This window comes from Arvicola amphibius, chromosome 6 (assembly GCF_903992535.2).
Source record: "Arvicola amphibius chromosome 6, mArvAmp1.2, whole genome shotgun sequence".
Taxonomy (NCBI): Eukaryota; Metazoa; Chordata; class Mammalia; order Rodentia; family Cricetidae; genus Arvicola; species Arvicola amphibius.
Window position 1 is genome coordinate 42,916,847 of NC_052052.2, and position 20,807 is coordinate 42,937,653.

At 40.0% G+C, this 20,807-nt stretch overlaps 1 protein-coding gene across 2 annotated transcripts in view; it reads left to right on the top strand.

Annotated features, from left to right (window-relative positions):
* Nucleotides 1–20,807, top strand: part of Prkaa2 (protein kinase AMP-activated catalytic subunit alpha 2) — a 62,710-nt gene that overhangs the window by 15,887 nt on the left and 26,016 nt on the right. The window contains exon 2 of one of the 2 annotated variants that reach the window (XM_038332950.1): nucleotides 13,716–13,857. The exons of the other annotated variant lie outside the window; for it this stretch is intronic. Within the exon in view, the coding sequence (XP_038188878.1) occupies nucleotides 13,716–13,857 (142 nt within the window). The remainder of the gene's footprint in view (nucleotides 1–13,715; nucleotides 13,858–20,807) is intronic. 2 annotated transcript variants of the gene reach the window in all.

A 20,807-nucleotide genomic window follows, 5' to 3' on the forward strand; every position in this document is an offset into this window, starting at 1 on the left:
AAAACTGTAGGCATGGAGGGGGATTGTTGGCTCAAAAGAGGGGCTCTATGTACTTCAGGCAGCAGAGTTGAGGGATGGGGCCATCCAAACTCCTTGGAGCCCAAATGATTCCACCATGATCCCCTAAAAGCTTTAGAGTGGAGCTTTAGGATGTGCTGTTTTCCCTGATGAATTTTCTGTCTTGCTTCATTCAAGTCCTTCTCGATGTGCCCCAGAGCTCTCTTTGGAATGTTTATTCTGTGTCTTTGTGTATTGTAAGACTGTAACTTTGAGTTTATAGTGACTCCCAATTAAGAGATTACCTCCAGTCTCAACAGAAGCTTGGACTTTGGAATTTTAAACAGTGTGGCAACTGGTAAAGATTATAAGGACTTGTGAAATTAGATTGGATACATTTTGCATTATCAGATGCCCATGAGGCTATGAGGACAAGGGGTGGAAGGTTATGACTTAACCTGCTATGTTTGTGTGTCAGGTTGACAATAAGTGGGATTGTGATGGCTAATCTTGTTTATCAACTTAATAGGATTTAGAATCACCATGAAAAGAAAGTTCTGAATATGTCAGTAAGGGATCTTCTAGAGTAGGTTAACTAAAGTAAGAAAACCTACACGAAATGTGGGCAGCACCATTTCATAGCCTAGGGTCCTGGACCAAATAAAAAGGAGAAAGATTATGGGGCTGCAGCATTCAGTTCTCAGCTTTGTCACCGCGGAGCAGTTTGAGCAGCCACCAAGGTCCTGCAGCTATGACTTCCTACCATATTAACCCGTGTTCTTGAGCTGTGAGCTAAAATAGGCTCCTTGTTATAGTGGTCTATTATTTTTATCTTAATAAATAAAGCTTGCCTGAACATCAGAGGGTGGAGCAACCACACTAGTCAGTGCTACAGGCCAGGGAATGGTGGCACACACCTTTAATCTTAGGATTTGGGAGACAGAGGCAGACGGATCTCTGTGAGTTCAAGGATACCTTGGGATACACAAGATAATTCAGAAACAGATCTAGGTGATAGTAGCGCACACCTCTAATCCCAGTGTTTGGGAGTCACACATGTTTAATCCCAGCACTAGGGAGGTGGACACAGGAGCGATATGGCTGAGCAGAGAAAGGAATATAAAGGGGAAGAGTCAGGAACTCAGTGAAGTGTGGAGTCTGAGGATTCATGGAGATAGGGTTTTGCCCTTTTGGTTTGAAGATTTGGTAGAGGTAAAAGGTCTCTCTAGTGTTTGGCTATTTTGCTTTTCTGATCTTCGGGTTGAACCCCAATGTCTGTCTCTGGGTTTTTATTCTTCCTGCTACACCTTGTTCCTTGTGTTAGCATTTAACGTGCTGTCATTCTCAGATGTCCTCTCAGTTCCTAGTGTGCTCTCTGTAGCCTAGACATGATGCTACATGTCTTCTGTCTGAGTTTGGAGAATTGAATATGCTCGTACAGTTCTTAGTATGGTGCTTAGTCATAGGCCAAAAATAAAAGTCTTTTGCTTCCGTGTTAGAACTATCTTCAGAGAATTTAAGGACTTCATGAAAAGGAAATTTGGAGAAAATCAGTGAGACAGTTTCATCATGGGCAAAGAAGAAAGGAGCCTTGTGTTATTTTGGCAGGAGTCTGGTGGTGGTAGGAGTTAGGGCATATGTACATCAGATCACTCCTGACTCCCAGAGTTAATGTTGGCATGAGTAAAGGCCAACAAACTGGGCCAATCTCTGCACCAAGTTTTAACTTGCTGATGGATTTAGTAACCTTGGACTTGCCATAGTTTAGGTATTGATTCAGTGTCCTGGTGTTTTTAATATGGAATCTCATTGGATGTCCCTGTTTGGCCTAGAACTACTGTGCAGAACAAAGTTGGGGTGATCCTTCTATCTCTGCCTCTGGGAAGCCAGGTATATACTGTCATGGCCAGGGCCTCTAAGAGCTCTCAATTGACTTAAAATTATACACCCTGCCTACTTACTTTCTTGTTCCTGTGATAAAATACCTTGACAAAAGCAATGTAAGGAAGAAAAGTTTATTTTGACTTAGTTCCAGAGATCTACAGTCCATTATGGTGGTGAAGACATGGCAGCAGGCAAGGGAAGATAGGATGTCAGAAGTCTGGCTGGCCACGTTGCATGTACATTCAGGAAGCAGGGAATGAACAGGAAATGAGGCTGTGCAATAAAACCTCAAGGCCCACCCCCAATGGCTTACTTCCTCTAGAAAACCTCCAATTTTTAAAGATTCCACAACCTTCCTAAATAGTACACCTGTTGGGGACCAAGTGTTCAAAATGTGAGTCAATGGGGGACATTTCTCATTCAAACCACAGCATCCTCTATTCCAGAAAGATCCTCATCATTCTAATCATTCTTTACTGAAGCACTGATAGTATAAACTAACCACCCATGAACACTGCTTCCAAAAAGCCACAGAAATGACTGGTATCCCAGGAGCTCCCTTTGGTCAATGCCTCCATTCTTTGTTCCCACTGAAAGTCATCCCCCCATGTATAATTGCACCCCTTTTGAACTTTTTATTTTATTTTTAAAGATTTATTTATTTATACAGTATCCTGCCTGTAGGCCAGAAGAGGGTACCAGATCTTATTATAGGTGGTTGTGAGCCACCACATGGTTGCTGGGAATTGAACTCAGGACCTCTGGAAGAGCAGTCAGTGCTCTTAACCTCTGAGCCATCTCTCCAGCCCTTGACCTTTTTAGAAACAGAATCTTCTTTTTTTTTTTTTTTTTTTTTTTTTTGGATTTTTGAGGCAGGGTTTCTCTGTAGCTTTGAAGCCTGTCCTGGAACTAGCTCGTGTAGACCAGGCTGGCCTTGAATTTACAGAGATTCACCTGCCTCTGCTGGGATTAAAGGCATGCACCACCACCGCCCAGCTAGAAACAATCGTTTATATCTTGCTTCTTCTACTTGAGATTATATTTGTGAGCCTTTTGTATGTAGTTGCATATAATTGTAATTTCCTCAGTCCAAGGTTACATTAAGTACTACTTATATGTTAATAGACATTTGGAAAGTTTTTGTATTTTAATTATCATGAATAATGCTGCTTTAAGCATTCTGTGTTTTTTCCATTTATATCATTTTGCTATGTTTGAAAGACATAAATTTAAAACTCATTCATATCATTATAGAAATAGATTTTTTTCTGCACTAGATTTTGTCTTTAAGACCATTTTTACAGGGTTTAGTTTGATACTCCAATACATGTGGATCAAATTCAGTCTCCTGTATCCATCTTTCCTAATCTCTTGTAATTACTCTTCTATGTTGAAGGACGTGCTATAATCCCTTATAAGATGTCCTATTTTACCACAATTAAAACATTTGACATTTTGATGTCTCCTCATACCATTGGAAATTGTTTATCCTACCCAAGCTTTAGTACTATAGTCAAATGTCTCAACATTCATTGTGAGTAACATTCATTTATCTATTGATGTTGATCTAACCTTTAAAGGACCAAGGATCTTTTTGTATTTTAAGGTGGCATTCTCAAAAGCCAAAGTTCAATTAGTACATATTTAGCTTCTGGGTCTGTTACTCCTATTTGTACTGCCTTAGTTAATCTTTGTAAAGAGTCACTAAAGGGTTTTTTTCTGTCCCTGTTTAACCCTAATATATGATTTAATTTTCTTTTTTGGTTCCTGAATCCTGTCCCAAGCATTTAAGGCTGCTGTGTTACATAGGGACAAGGTGTGTTTGTCATAAAGAGCCTGATCCTGAGGATCAAGTAAAGTCCCTCACCCAGAATTTGATCTTGGGAAATCTTAAGTCCTTTTGCTTTTCTCTGTTTTAAAATTTTTTGCCTCTTTTTTCCAATAACATTTTTAGAGAAGCTGTGGTCCATCTTCTAGGACCGCTGAGATTAATTGAATCATGTGGGGTAGCCTCATTGTTTGAAGCCCACATTTTGATCATTTTCCTAACATAGGGTGAAGGTAGGCTGTAAGAAACGATTGCTTTCTTATTTATTTATTTATTTTTTTAGATCACTTACATGTCAAGGCTCCCATGTATATTCTTTGACTACCTTACAGTACTTGGTGCCAGATGGTCTTTTCGAGGAGATCAGTGTATAGGCAGTTAGAACTCTGGGTAAGCTAACCTGGAGTTTGGTACGTACTGATGAGGCTAAATTTTTTCTTTGTACCTTTTGTCCCTGCTCATCAATTTTGATAATTTTTTAAAATCTTTTTACCACTGCCTTTTGTAAAGTCTGGATCTCCTGTCTGGTGTTTTGTTCTATTGCCCTCATTGAGGATTCCAAGGTATGAAGTCTGTCCAGTAAAGATAACGTCTTATCCTTGGACATAAATTTTATGGCATATATATTACATTCCTGGAGAGACACCCTATCCATTAATCTATTACAACTGTTTAACAGATTTTGATTAATACATTCAACAGCATGAACTCTCTCACTGTCTCAGCACCCTCCGACATTGACTGGGTTTTGTCTGTCAAATCGGCTGTATCCTTCTCCAGAGTGATGATTTTCCCTTTTAGCTGGTCATTATCAGTATGTAAAGACTATATCATTTTTTAAAGTGCCTCAGTTTTGGCTCTATTATTAAGGCACTTTTTAAAGGAGAAAATATGAAAGACAAAGGTAATCCCTAGAATGAAATATAGGGCTGTAGAAGGGAAGTCACATAAGCTTTGCATAATACCGTCCATGGTGTAAGTAAAAAAGCTGTTGAACTCTCGCATCGTTAAATTATCTGTCATGTTGACCTTATAAATCTTACCTGTCATAAAGTGTGTTGAGTTGGAGTAGGTACAATAACCATTACTGGTCAGCAGGTGTCGCAGTTGTAACCACGTGATTGGAGAATCCAAGCAGCGGACTTTTTCAATTGGTTTTAGTTCATTAGATGCTGAAACTATTCTTAAATTAAGATCAGTTATTAAGCTGATCAAAGTGATTTCGAGAATTGATGACCAGGATAAAGAGAAAACCCAGAGCCTTCCACCAGTGCAAATCACAGACTGTGTGCTCCACAGAGATTCTTAACTGGGCAGCAGCAGCATGGGTATTACAGGGACCCCAAGGCAGCAATGCCAACAGACACACCCGGGGAAGCCTGCGCCCTGTCTGACGCCCGGGAAGCTGGATCCAGAGTGGCTCTGACATGCCACCGAGGCCAGAGGCTGCTGTAGAGCTATGGCACCAGGAGGGTCAGTGCCCAAATACCCATGTGGGGCCCGGCGACAGCTAGCTGCAGCCATGGGGGTCCCCAAAAGGGGATGTACCGATCTCCACCCCCCCCCCCACCCCGTTTGGTGCCAGTTGTTGAAGGATGTGGTTTAAGGAATCCCAGGCTAATTTCAAGATATTTTAGTATATTTTCTTTATTATAAGGGGCAAATTCACAAACTAGGAATGAGAAGTCCAGCCTCAGCTGTGTAGTGTGGGAGCCACAGAAAGAGAGAGAACCCAGGGCAGGTACCCAAAAGGTCATGCCCTAACCTGGTCCAACCTCTTAAAGATCATTGGCTGGCAGAGATTCCCCATCACTTCTACATTTAGGCCATGCTATCTCAGCTTCCACATATGAGGAAGAATATGTGATACCTGTCTTTCTTCCCTGGTTTATTTCACATTACCGAGGTCCTTTCATTTTACTGTAAATTACAGGATGTTGGCTTTCTTTAAGGTTTCCATCATGTTTATAGACCATCTTTTCGTTAGCTGCTCACCCACTGGTGGACACCCTGGTTGGTTACATATCTCACTGTTTTGTGAATGTCTCAGTGACTCAGACCTCCATGTGTCTGTTTGGTAGAATGGTAATTTCATTTGGATTTGTTCTTAGGCTTGAGATAGCTAGATTGTTTAGTTTTTTTTTTGGGGGGGGGGGGATTACCGCACTGTTCTTTATAGTAGTTATACTTTATATTTCTAACAAACAATATAAAAGAATTCCTTGTTCAAAAGAAAAGCCATTCTAACTAGAGCTGGTTTATATTTCCCTAGAGGCTGATGATACTGAACATTCTGTACCTATTTTTTGCCCATTTGCATTCCTTTTATGAAGTGCCCATTGAAGTGATTTGTCCATTTCTAAACTGGACATATGTCTTTTTTTCTAATGTATCACTTTTGATAAAAAATAACCCATCAGATTTACTTGCGTAGGGGTCTATACAAATGAATAAATAAATGTAATAAATCTGTCAGATTGTATTTGAGAATATATAGTATATCTTTTTACAAAGAGCTGTGTTTGAGGGATAAGGGAGATGGCTTGATAAAAGACTGTCATAGAATCATGGGGACTGGAGTTTCATCCTTAGCACCTATATTAAAAACAATCAGTTGTCATAGCACCTGTATTCCTTGCTCCGGGGAGGTGGAGACAGGAAGACCTTTAGGACTTGTTGGTAGCCACTCTAGCTACTACAGGGTCATTGAAAGATCCTGTCTTTAAAAAAAGAGGGGAGGAGAGTGTGACTGAGGGAGACACCTGACAAGAACATACACTTTTATGCAAACACCCAGATGTATACACAACAAAGAGTTTTATTGTGTTTGGTTTTTTTTTAGTCTCAGTGTTGTTTCCAGTTGTTCACCAGGGACAGTAGGATTCCTGGGAAGTGGAAGAGAGCAAACTTAATTTTCTCTGAGAATTGCTTTGGAGGTACCAAGATGTGGCTTTAAATAGAAGCTCTATTATTAATTTTCAAAATGAACTTTGGGTAGGTTTCATAAACTGTGTGAATCTCAGTTTTCTTCTTTTTAAGTACTCTGGGGTAGTTTACATTTTAGAGAAGTGTATATAAAAAGCTGATGTAATGAAATGTGTTTCTGTATGTATATATGTAGAGTATACACACACAAAAGTGTGTGGTAAACACTTATGATTATTCTTCTTAGAAGAATACTTTTTCCTCTAATAAATACCATTACTGCCTTCCCCAGATTGCTTTACTTCCTGGACCCAGTACCTGGTTCTTTCATTCTGCTTTGGAGATGCTCTCTGACTAGCTCCTTTCTACCTTATACTTGTTTGTTTGTTTTCTGCTAATCTTTGTTCCCTAAAGTTTAAGACTATGGATGAGCAGCTTTGAGGAATCCTTAGAAGACTCCTGAGCACTTGTGAATTTTTCTGGTTATATACTTAGCATTGAGGCTGAGTGTTGTTATAGGCTCAGCATTACTAAATCTTAGCATATACTTGCGTGCTGTTTTAGCAGTTATAATGGACTGTTCAGTAGTTACGATTACCCCAAGTGTTTGCACTAACTTATCTCACCTGTAGCAAACGGTACAGGTGCTTTGTCTTCTTACCAGTACTTGAAATTCCTTTCATTTATATTTATTCTCTCAATCTCTACCTTTTTCTAGATTTAGCCTCAGAAAATTGGGAACGTGGAGGGGAGGGAAGGTAAAAGGGGAGGGGAACCGGAGAAGGGAAGTGGGGAGGAGAACTTGAGGGAATGGGTTGGCCGAGATGGGAGAAGGACAGAGAGGGAGACCAAAGGAAAGAGATATCTTGATTGAGAGAGCCATTCTGGGGCTAGCAAGAAACCTGGCACTAAGGAAATTCCCAGGAATCCACAAGGAAAACCCAGCTAAGACCCTAAGCAATAGTGGGGAAGGTGCCTGAACTGGCCACCCCCTGTAATCAGATTGATGACTACCTTAATTGTTGCCATAGAAATTTTATCCAGCAACTGATAGAAGCAAAGCAGAGATCCACAGTGAGCACTGAGCCAAGCTCCCAGAGTCCAATAGAAGAGAGGGAGGAGCGATAATGAGCAAAGGGGTCAAGACCATGATGGGGATACCCACAGAAACAGCTGACCTGAGCTAGTAGAAGCTCACTGACTCCAGACTGATAGCATAGGCCCAAACTGGGCCCTCTGAATGTGGGTGACAGTTGTATGAAAGGGACTGTCTGTGGGGCCTCTGGCGTGGGACCAGAATTCACCCCAGTATTTGAACTAGCTTTTTGGAGCCTGTTCTCTTTGGAGGGATACCTTGCTCAACCTAGATACAGTTTGTTTAGTGGACCTTCTTGCTTAGTGTAGGTTTTATCTTATCGTAATCCTGACACAGATGAGCTTCTCATTTGAATCCCCAATGACCTATTTGAGAGTGCTGATCCATAACACATGTTGCCTGTGTTTCTGTCCCCGCTACTTATTACTTACTGGTTGATGACATAAACAAGTTTATAGCCATTCTATGCCCATCTCCAGCAACTGTGTCCTTGATATTAGACAAAGACTATAGGACACCTGACTTGACTCCTTCCTGTTTAATATGGAACAATGACCAAGGATCAGGTAAATGTTAAATAATGCATAACTTGTGAAAAAAGTATATTTAAGAAAAATAATTATTTAGGAAAATTTTCTTTTCAGTCTAAGCCAGTATAGTGAATATGGAGGCCAGGAGAACCTCTGTAGAACAGATGACTCTGGTATTTGAATTCTATTAAGTATTCTAATTCTGTTTTCTAGAGCAGTAGAAAATCATTTCCATTCCTTCTGTGTGATAGTCTTCACCTTGTAAAGCACAGAGCTGGAAGTCAGATGTGATTGTGCAGGACTCTTAGACTTGCAGAAACCAAGACAGGGGTTGGAGGACATGCTCTCAGAAGAACACAAGAGGGCTGGGGATGGGAGAGGCAGGTGGATTGCTGCAAGTTTGAGGCCTGCCTGGTGTGCATACATAGTGAGTATCAGTCTAGCCAGAGTGACAGAGTGATACTGTCTGTCAACACCCCACCCCCAGGCCCTAAACAAACAGATAAGAAACAGAAAGAAAAATAAATCATAAAAGGCATAGTTCAGGTATAGTCTGAGTGAGTGTGGGTTTCCCTCCACAGTGCTCCTTGGTTTTAGAAAGTATTTTGTGGATTTGGCTAGAATTTAAGAAAGTCAGAAGGGACTACTATAGATACTCCAGCAAAATTGAATATTTGAAGTTAATTATTGCATGTCTATGTATGTGTGTATTTATGGTGTGTGTGTGCATGCCATAACATGCATGTGGAGTTCAGAAGAGCCCTGAAGGGAGTTTTAAAGTGTTCTGAGTAAGTAGTTCTTATTCATCAGGAGCAGACATCTGCAGAAAATAAAAAGGTAGCCCATCTTCAACTTGTAAAAAGGGCCTATTCCTTTTCAACTTGATGAAAGGTCTACCCCTCTTCAACTGAATAAAAGGGCCTATCTTTCTTCAACTTCTTGGTTAAGGAGGTTCTCATGGACTCCCCCAAACAATGCAGGCCATTGTGATTGCTCTTGGCTGCCCACCAGGAATTGGAAGGGTAAGATATGATTGCGGAAGTCAGTCACCATATAAATGAGTCATAGGATAGAGAAATCAAGCTGGTACTGACCTGGAATCTTCATCTGAACTGGCTAGCTTTTGTGTTGCCAGAAGGCACTATGCAGGCTACCGAGAAGGAAAAGCCATCAATATCTTACCCAGCTGTGAACCCTGGGAGCTACAATAATGACAATTCTGGCAAGGTATACCCACTGGTGCATAGTGGCTGGCATGTTATGAGAATAACTAACAATATTCTGGTTGGATTTAAGGCCTGACCCACAAGATAGAACTCATACCTGGTACTGTTAACTGGATCAAAAACACATTGCTGGGTTGGTCATAGGCTCTAGGGGAGAACCTGTTACTATTATGTTGCCAAATGGACATTGTATCAAACTGCCTTCTAAATACTTACCACTATGCCCTTAGATTATTGCAGCTCTCAACTCATCAAAGAAGCATCTTTTTGCTGTAGATGACAGTTAGTACAGAGACTCAAAACCAGTCACAGCATGGAGAATAAGAAACTGGGGTGTTTCAGCCTAAATGGAACATCCATATCATGCCCCTCCTCCCAAAACTCAAAGACCATCATCACAGAAAGGCAAAGCTAGAGAATGTGGAGAGCTGCGGCTAAGCAGCGTTTTCCAGACACGATGGGGCTGCTGAGCATAAGGACTCCCAGCAGCTGTTTCCATATGGGTAAGATCCACACATCTCAGTCCAGCAAAGATCCAGCATGCATGGGAGAGGGGTCCAAAAAGTCCCACTCATAGCTGAGGAACTACTGGCTACTAGGGAGTGTCAGTCAGTTTTCTTCAGGGATACTGATCCTGGTAGCTGGCCCTTGCTTCAGTGAAATGGTTTTACACGCACACACATACTGACAACACTAAAGGGACTAGCAAGTTAAAAGAAAGAAACAAAAAAGTTGCACATGAGTGAAAGATGGAGAAATGGTGTAGGAGTGTGGGTTGGGGTGGGTTTGTTCAGAAAACATTGTATGTGTCATTGGGGAGGTGGATCAGCAGTTAACAATGCAGAGTGCGCCTATAGAGAACCTCACCAGTTCCCAGCACCACATCAGGTGGCTCACAGCTGCCTAACTTCAGCATTGTAGACTTGTATGTAACTTCAGCATTGTAGACTTGTATGAAATTCTCAAAAAAGGGGGGGGGGGCTTAAACAAGATGGTAGTGTGTAACGTTCGTAAAATTCTTACAGATAGTTCACATTGTCATCATGTCTGTTAGTCTGCTCTTCCCTGTTGCTTCTGGATACATAACTCACCTTTGGGTTCAGACCAGAAGCTTTTAAGTTTCAGACTTTGAGATGGAGAAGCTGCGGAGACTTTTACATGGCTACATCTAGTCACTGAGGTGTAGGGTGCTCTCTTTCCTTTTGCTAGTCATGTGTGTGGGTGTAACTTGGGATTTGTGCCTGGGGTACAAAAAGTACCGTAGATGTTGCTGGGCGGCTAACAGAACCACACTGCCCAGGTGGACTGTCAGTGTGATTAGCACAGTGCTTTCTCATGGTGGGCGCTCACTATAAAGTAGTTCAGTGGGGGAGTGTTCTTACTGTACCCAAAAGCAGGTATGGTTTTAATACTTGCTTTGTACATGGTGCTATGGCAAGCTTGTCCATTCTCTTTCAACTACCCTTTACAAACAAGGAATATTAAATGCCATATAAGATTTATTTCAGTTGTTTTAATGCTGTCGTAGTTCCCCATTAATGCGATGAAGCCTAATGGAAATCTCTTTTCATGTGCATATGATCAACAAACCATTGCTCATAAAAGATGCCTAGCAAATATTTTAGATTTTTTAAAATTGATTGAATGGAAATAAAACTTTGATGAATGCAAACATTTGATTTCCATAAAGGAAAGTTTATGTCTGCTATATACATAGAAGATTTTTTTGGTCTTATGTGTGTATTTATTAAAAAGTTTTAGGACTTTAATTTGGCTTTCCGAGGAAAGGATGACAGATTATTTGTATATAATTAATTATAGTTAAGCAAGAAGTCACTGAAGGAATTATTAGACAAACGGCTAGTGTAATTCCTCAAAACTGGGAGTTCTCAATGCATTGGATTGTTTTAACTTCAGACACTTACTTATCTGTTTTTTTTAACCATTTCTATAGAAAATGCCATTTCTTTTTCAGTGTTTCATTCAGGAAATTTTCTCCATATATGAAGATAAACAGATCAGATTTTCCTCAGATATAGACAAAACAATGCATTCTCCTCAGTAGTTTACTCACGTTTTTGTTTGCAGATTTGCCTGTGATAGCAGAACAATGACCTACCTGCTTGGCCAATAGACTTCATGATAGATACCTTTAGGTCACATGGTCAGAATATGGGAACAATGTGTAGGGAGGAATTACCTACTTTGGCTCCCAGTTTCATAGGTGCTAACCTATCGTGATGGAAGGGCAGGTTGGAGCAGAGCAGTTTACATTTTATCAGCCAGAAAGAATAAACAGACCGGAGTCACTGCAGCCTTACAGACATCCCCATGATTGCCTCCTTCCAGAGCCCCCTTACCCCCACCTTTCACCTGTGTTGTGGTAGCATGGATCTGTCAAGACATTTATCCATTGTGTACGTCAGTGTCTTTAGGTTTTAATTATCTTTGGAATGGCTTCACATACATATGGAGAGCTGTACTTCACTAACCTCTCGAATATTCAGTCAACTCGATTTGACTAACCATCACAGAGTCCACGCCCTCTTTGACTTGGGAAGTCTCCTGTTTCACACTAGACAGTACTTTAGGTGCTCTGTGGAGAAGGAGAAAGTGAATCTCACCCTATCGCAGTGATAAGTGGTGGCGGTCTTTACTTTCCTTGAGGTCATAGTAGATTTGAATGCAGACAAAGTCATACTTGATGGGCCATGTGCACTAGTGCTTGGGTGTTATCAGCTTTCCAGGGTATGTGATACACTACTCAGGCATCAAGAAACTGGTTAGGCAAAAAAGAAAAGGAAGGAAGGAAGGAAGGAAGGAAGGAAGGAAGGAAGGAAGGAAAGAAGAAAGGAAGGAAGGAAAGAAGGAAGAAAGAAACTATTTAGGCTATTTCATTGGATAGTCCCAGAAAGAAAGAAAGAAAGAAAGAAAGAAAGAAAGAAAGAAAGAAAGAAAGAAAGCCACTATTATTTAGGCTATTTCATTGGATAGTTCCTGAAATCAAAGTTTTCCTTAAGTTCTGGAAGCATTGTAGAATGCTAGTAAATTCATGTTGCTTGGAACATGACTTTTATTTATTTATTCATTTTATTTGTTTATTCATTCATTCATCCATTTGTTTGCTTATTTATTTTACATGCCAACCACAGTTGCCTCTCCCTCTTGGCCTCCTGTTCCCTCCCCATACCACCCTCCTACCCCGCATCTACTTTGAACATGAATTTTACTAATTAGTTTGCTTTATATGTGAGTAACTTTCAAACTTTTAAAAATGTGATTAAAATAATTATGAAGTTATGAAAATAAAATAATGTCCCTCAACAACGAATGCAGTTCCTAAATTAGTCCCTTTTATGTTTGCGGCACTCTTACCCCAAGCACATGGATAGCCTTGTTGGATTGTGTGGTTAAACATTTGGTTCTGAAGTAAGACAACTCATGGGTCACATGTGGTGCCTCCCCTTAAGCATGTGACCTCAGTCAGACAAACTGTTTAGCTTTTCTGTGTTAGGTTGCATTTATCCCTGGAGAATAGTGATCCTTGATAGAGTTGTTGTAAGTGTGGATGAGAGATGTGTGAGATGACTCGAGGGGCCACCATGGATCTAGATTAGAAACTAATCTTTAAGGAGCAGCAGAGAACAGAACGAAGGTCACTTAGGAGTTAATAGAGAGAGTGGTGCTAACCAACAGGGAATAAGAGTGTTCCTTAGCAGAACCATTAAAGCTGGCCCAAGCGAGAGAAGATCAGCATAGTCCCGAACAAAAGGGAGTGATGAGCGGTGTGTGAAATAGCAGAGACTGTCGTAGCTTGAATTTTGAACAGTAATTGTTTTACATTTATTACAGAAATTATTTATTCTGTAATAAATACAGTGATGTTAAATAGAAGATGAGGAATAAGGAAAAATATAATGAATTCTATTCTGTCTAAAAGATGTTCTATAGTATTTTTGTGAAGGAATACAGAATTTAGCAGTTCTTTGCACAAAGATGAACTAACATTGCTTTGCTTTACTGAGGATGCTGAGATGACCAAGGGATAGCTTCTATGTTGAAGAAACTCTTTTTGAAGGGGAAGATGCAGAGGCAAAGAAGAACACTTCAGGCCTGTGCACCCATGGCTGCTGAAGTAGATCCATGAGTACATAAGCATAGGGCACTTAGGAAGATGCACGATGATTCCGTTCTTATGACAGCCAATATTTCTCTTTCTCTCTCTTCAGTTGGAGAACACCAGTTGACAGGCCATAAAGTGGCAGTTAAGATCTTAAATAGACAGAAGATTCGCAGTTTAGATGTTGTTGGAAAAATAAAACGAGAAATTCAAAATCTTAAACTCTTTCGTCATCCTCATATTATCAAACTGTAAGTATTTTTGTGTTTGAAAATATAAAAAAGTCCTGAAATAGTTAAAACAAAATTTTATAAATATCTTGAGTTAACTTTAGAAAATATCAGTTTTCATGTTCATATTCAGTTTTAATTTTAATTCATTTCACCTCTGTCAGTTCTTCAGTGTGCATACTTGATTTAGAATTAAAAGTCATTTTCTTCAAAAGTAGTATTCAAGTGGAAGCTAGTTCTTCAGATCTCACTGTGAAGATTACTTTGAAAAAGTATTTGTTCCTAGGTTGGTTCTTTTGTTTCTTCTATTTTTAATTTAAAAGTAATGTTAGGCCAGGTGTAGCAGCACATTAATGTGATCTCACTTGGAGTCCAGGACAGGGGGTCATGAGTTTGAGGTCAACCTGCTGTACTTAGTAAAACTAGCCTATAAATAAGTAGATGATAGATAGATAGACAGACAGACAGATAGATAGATAGATAGATAGATGATAGATAGATGATAGATAAATGGAGAGATAGATGGATAGATGGATAGATGGATGGATGGATAGATGGAGAGATAGATGCATGGATGAATGGATAGATGGATAGATAGATGGATAGATGATAGATAGATGGATAGATAGATATAGAGAGATGGAGAGCTACAAGCTAGTAAGTAAAATTGAAAAATAATTTAACTAGATATATAGAAAATTGAGACATTAAGCAGTAATCTGTTATGTTGTTTAAAGTTCTAGTTTTGTAGAGGATAATGTAGAATTCTAGAATTAATCTTTTGTGTACTTTAAAGCTTGGATGCAGTTTTTATACAATAAATGCTAGTTTTGCTTAAGGAGTGCTCGATGGTAGGCAGGAACTGTGCTGAGAACGCTGCATTTATAATTCCATATTATAGGATGGCAAGTGTGTAAGAGGACAGCACTAACAGGGATAACAACTAGGAAGGTACATTTGTGGCTCCATGGTTCTACCCAGTTAAACTTGCATATTGTTACTGAGGTATGTGAAACAGTAGCTAGGTATGAACCCAATATGGCGCTCTGTAAGGCCAAATTATTTAGTGAATTTAGTAGTAGAAATAGAAAGAGAAATCTATGTCTTGATTCAAATAAGATTGCTGCATAAGAAAGCCTACTTAAGAATAAAGATATTAGTACCTTTTAGATTTTGTTTGCCACTGTATTGAGAACAGAATAAACTATATTTAGCCTAGAATTAGTCATTAGTAGTATTTTTCGTTTGTTTTTTTGTTTTTTTTTTCAAACAGAATTTCTCTGTGTAACCTGAGATTTCCTGGAACTCAATTTGTAACCTGCTAGCCTCGAACTCAGACATCTGCCTGCCTCTGCCTCCTAAGTGCTGAGATTAATGCATGTACCACCACTGCCTGGCTAGCGAGCAATCTTTTTAAAAATAATTATATTGTTAAAGAACTTTATACATGCATATATGATTTGACCAAATCGACTCTATTCTTCCCCTATGGTTCCCCTCCCCCACTGTTCCTTTACAACTTCAAAGCTCATTTTTAAAGCCCCAAAGCGCAATATTTGAATGTCAGTGTTAATAGGGATCAACTTTCTAATCCTATGGCATTCTATTGTTTATTTGATGGTCAGCAGGATACTAGCCCTCCAAATGTCTGTGTCCTCACCTCAAGAACCTGTGAATGTTGTCAGTTACATTGCAAAATCCAAGTATGTTTGCAGGTCATCTTATCTGAAAAGAGAGGGGTAGTTCTGGATGACTTGAGAGTCCATGTAAGCAGAGCGGTTCTCTGAAGTAGCAGAGAAGGGTAGAAGGATGAGTCAGAAAAAGACCTGAGCAGGGCTATCATGAGCTGGTGTGAGACGACTCTGCTGGCTAATGGAAACTTAAAAGGTGGAGGAAGGGGCTCTGAGACAGCACAGGACAGCCTTCAAAAGCCAAATCTCAAAGAAGAGGACTTTGCTCCTGGAGTCCCCAGAAGGCATCTTAATTCATGGCAGGCGTCTAATCCACAGAACTAACTATGAGATAATGCATGTATGTTGGTTTCAGTCTCTTTACATTTGAAGTATGGAGGCAATGGAAACCAATGCAATACTATACTGGTTAGTTTTCATCAACTTGACCCAAGCTAACGTTACCTGGGAAGAGGGAACCACAATTAAGCAATTGCCTTGTCAATTTGGCCTATAGGAATGTCTGTGGGGCATTTTCTTGATTAATGACTGGGATTAGAGAGTCTAGCCCAGTGTGGCCAGTGCCAACCCTGGGAAGACAGTCCTGGGTTGTATAAAAAAGCAAGGTGAACAAGCCATAGAGAGTGAGCGATCCAGTTAGTAGTGTTTCTTCACAGTCTTTACCTGCCTTTAGGTTCCCGCCTTCAGGTTACTATTTTAAGTTCCTGCCCTTACTTCGTTTCCTGATGGGCTGTAATCTCTAAAATGAAACTAACCCTTTCCTCCCCAGGATGCTTTTGGTCAATGTTTTATCACAGCAGCAAAGAATCAGGCTAGAACAATTACTTGTGGTTTATTTTACCCCCAAGACAGGAAAGTCCTGGCTGTTCTGGAACTCAATATATGTACACCTGGCTGCCTCGAACTTGCAGAGACCTTTCTGTCTCTGACTCCTAAGTGTTAGAATTAAAGACAGGTGCCATGCCCAGCTTGTGAATTCCTAAAATGAGTGGTTGGTGCAATTATTACAGACTTTGACATGTTTATTTAGTTTTTAATTGTTATACTTTTTTGTCAATGAACTATTGCAAATTAAAGTATTTGGTGATGGAGCCTCCACGGTGTCATCTTGCCAACGTCAAGAATATGCCACTGTCTGTTCCTGCCTGACCAATACGTGGTTTGGTGTGTCGCTAGGTGACACAGTTGGCATGAGACTTTGTTTTATAGTAAGCTTCAATGCTATGTGACACTTACGTTAGAATAGAATAGAATAGAATCATGTGGCAGTATTTGATTTTAAGACGATGTCCAGTACCAGGTGGTAGATGACCCTACAATGTGCATATAAATGTTTTGGAAGATTATTATAAAATATAACCTATCAAGGATAAGTGTTTCTCCTCCCATTCATTTTCTAACTTTTGAATGGAGTGCTTCATAGTGTTTTGTAAGAAGTAACTGTTGGCATTGATGGAATGCCTAGTTTGTGATAAGCATTGGCACAAAAGGAGGCAGCATTGGCCTCTCATGAACTGATTCTTCTTGAGTTAACAAGTAGTCAGTTAGCTGAAACAGTCATATGTTTTGTTATGTTTTGTTTTGTTTTTAAAGACAGTCTTGCTATGTAACCTGGCTCAGAAATGCTGGCTGACCTTACAAATTCACAATCCTGTGTAATCTAAGCAAACTGACAGTCCTGTGTTTGCTTCCCTAATGCTCAAGTTCTAGGCCTTTGACACTGGCCCTTCTCACATCTGACTTGACTCCATGTTTGTGATGACATCAGTGGTATGTAGATTAAGTCTCTGTTTTTTCTGCTTAGTAGCTATTGAGGATGAGGAGAGAAGCCTGAAATGGCCAGACTTTATGCTTCAACTTCACTTTCAGAGTGCTAACCCTGAATGCTCCTATGTGACCTAGATTTGTTCTGCTCTTGAAAACACAGATTGCATTTGCCATGGTTCTAGTTTAATTTCTGTTGCTGTGATAAAAACATTCAGCCAAAAGCAGTTTAGGGGAGAAAAGAGTTTGCTCCACGTATTATTAGAGGTTTACAGTCTATTGTTGAGGGGAAGTCAAGTCAGGAACACCGTAGCTAGTCACTCATGTCCACAGCCAAGGGCAGAGAGAAATTGAGTGCACCCCTGCTGGTTGCCTGCTGCATGCTTATACTCAGCTAGCCCTTCTCACTCTTAAGCAGTTCAGGGTCTACCCCATAAACTGGTGCCATCCACAGCAGGCTAAGTCTTCCTACAATAATTATCAACATGATCACTCAGTTTCCAATAGGCAGTATGATCTAGATAATTTCTCAAGTGAGCTTGCTTTCTCAGGTGACTCTAAGTTCTAGCAAACTGAAGATTAAAACTATCAGTACAGTACAGTTAGTAAACATCTGTGGTTATCACAATTTAAATTTTTATTTCTGACATAATTTATCAACGTTGTCTTGTTCTTGCTTTTATAATTTAATAACATTTTTATCTCTAATTAGAACTGATATTTTTACATTGTTCTAAAGTAGCTACAGATTAGTCTCAGAATTGATTAGCAAGTAATTAGCAAAGGTGAATCCAGTATTTAAAGCCATAAGCTTAAGTCATTCATCCACATTGCCTCTTTAATTGTGAATCTGAATTTTTTAAAAAGAAAAACACTTAGGTTTTCTTCCTACTGAGACTTATTGACATAGCCTCTAATAATGTTAGTGTTAAACACATGCACACACACACACACACACACACACACACACACAGAGAGAGAAAGAGAGAGAGAGAGAGAGAGAGAGAGAGAGAGAGAGAGAGAGAGAGAGAGAGAATGTGCACATATGGGGAGGCAGTGGAGAGTAGGCAATAAATCCACAATAGAATTATAGCATATGCAATAAAGATGTAAATATTATAGATGTCATGTATTAAAGATTTAAATATTATAGATGTCATATATTAAAGATGTAAATATTATACATTATAAAAAGATATTATACACAGAGCAATTAACAGTACAAAGTATTTGAAGTGGAAAACCCTAAACTTCAAGTAATAAAGGTAGCAGAATGATCTAGAGCAGTGGTTTTCAACCTGTGGGTTGTGACCCCTTTGTGGGGTCATATATCAGATATTTGCATTACGATTCATAACAGTAGCAAAACTACAGTTGTGAGGCAGCAATGAAAATAATTTTATGGTTGGGGTCACCACACCATGAAGAATTCTATTAAAGGGTTATAGTATTAGGAAAGTTAGGCGATCTCTAGGGGTTTGGTGTGACTAAAAACAGAGACATAAAGGAGAGCCAGACTGTATAGTGCATTATCGAATGTTGGTAAGGACTTTAACTTCCATTCTTAAGATGAAAAGCCTCTGAAATATGTTGACCAGAGGTGAGATGTCATCTGAGCATGCAGCCTGTATTTGGGCAAGTACTGAAGTAAGAAGAAAGGTTAGGAGTCACTTGCAGTCATCTGGGTAAAAGGTGATGGTGGCATGGAATAACGCATCGTGTGGTAGATGCTAAGTATGCCTGTTCTGTATATGCTTTCAAGGTGGAGTTAACATTTACTGAGAGAAGACAGAGATTATGAAAGAAGAATAACTCCCAAGTACCTGGTATGGGCAAATAAAAGAATATTGTTGCCAGTGACTAAATGGGAAAGGTTACATGAAGACCAGGTTTGAGATGGAGTATTAGGAGTTAGTATCAAACATTTGACTTTGGTTTCATAAAGCTGAAAGGAGACATCCTACTAGAGGTTTTTTGAATAACTGAGTCTGGAATTCAGGGGAAAGTTATACATGGATAGTGTCTTAGGGTTTCTGTTGCTGCGAAGAAACACCATGACCATGGTAGCTCTTACAAAGGAAAACATTTAACTAGGACTGGTTTACATTTAGAGGTTTAGTCCATTATTGTCACGGCAGAAAGTTTGGTGACACACAGACAGACATGGTACTAAAGAGGTAGCTGAGAGTTAGTTCTACATCTGTCTCAACAGGCAGCAGGAAAAGAGATGAGACACCGGCCTAACTTGAGCATCTGAGAACTCAGAACCTGCTCCTAGCGACACAGTCTTCTGACAAGGCCACACCTACTCCAACAAGGCCACACTTACTAACACTGCCACTACTTATGGACCCTTGGGGTCATTTTTATTCAACCACCACAGATAGCATACCCTAAGATTGGATAAGAAGACCAAGAACCTGCGTAGAGATGAACAAAGCCAGGGACTGAGCTCGGGAGCACCAACTGTGTCTGGACATTAGCAGGACCCAGGAAGGGATGAAAATAAACAGCCAGTCAGTGAAGGTGGAGGATAGGAGAATCCTGTATCTCAATGCAGAACAAGTGAAATAGTTCATAAACGAGACTGTGTCTTTACCTTGCTATTCCAGAGACCTAGATGGACACTTCGTGTCTTTTCACTTGTCAACATTATTACATAACAATAAATTCACAGAGCACAGCCCGTTCAGTGGCAGCAGTTTGCCAGACAACACTATCTCTTTTTGGTAATCTGGTTGAGGCTAATGTATGTTTTTTTGGGTTTTTTTTGCTTTGTTTTTGTTTTTCTCTAGACAGAGTTTCTCTGTGTATCTCCTCCTGTCCTAGGACTCACTCCGTAGACCAGGCTGGCATCAAACTCACAGAGATCCTCCTCTCTCTGCCTCCCAAGTGCTGGGATCAAAGGTGTGTACCACTGCCAGCCTGGCTGTTCTTCTATTCTAATTTTTTTTTTTTTTTTTTTTTTTTGGTTTTTCGAGACAGGGTTTCTCTGTAGCTTTGGAGCCTGTCCTGGAACTAGCTCTTGTAGACCAGGCTGGTCTCGAACTCACAGAGATCCGCCTGCCTCTGCCTCCCGAGTGCTGGGATTAAAGGCGTGCGCCACCACCGCCCGGCCTTCTATTCTAATCTTAATCATTCATATTGACTTCCACATCATACTGGTACACAATAAATACCCCCTTGTGTGTGTATGTGTGTGTGTATATGTGGTTTGCAGAATGAATACAACGTAAGAGGCCATTAGAGAGTTCTAGAGTTTTAAAGTTGTACTAATAGAAATATGAATGGAGTCTGTATTAATAAAGACAAAGGAACCCAACCCGGCTGCCCAGATGGAGCTGTTGCTGAGGCCATAGGAGAGTCAGAGTTGAAATCTAAGACTGAGTCAGCTATACCTAGATTGAGGCAAGAACTGCAAATCTAGGTCCAAATGGACCATCAAGAGGACCAGTGAGTATAAGCATTTGAGTGGGCCTCATCCACAGCCGGAGACCAGGTTGAGCTGAAGTGCCA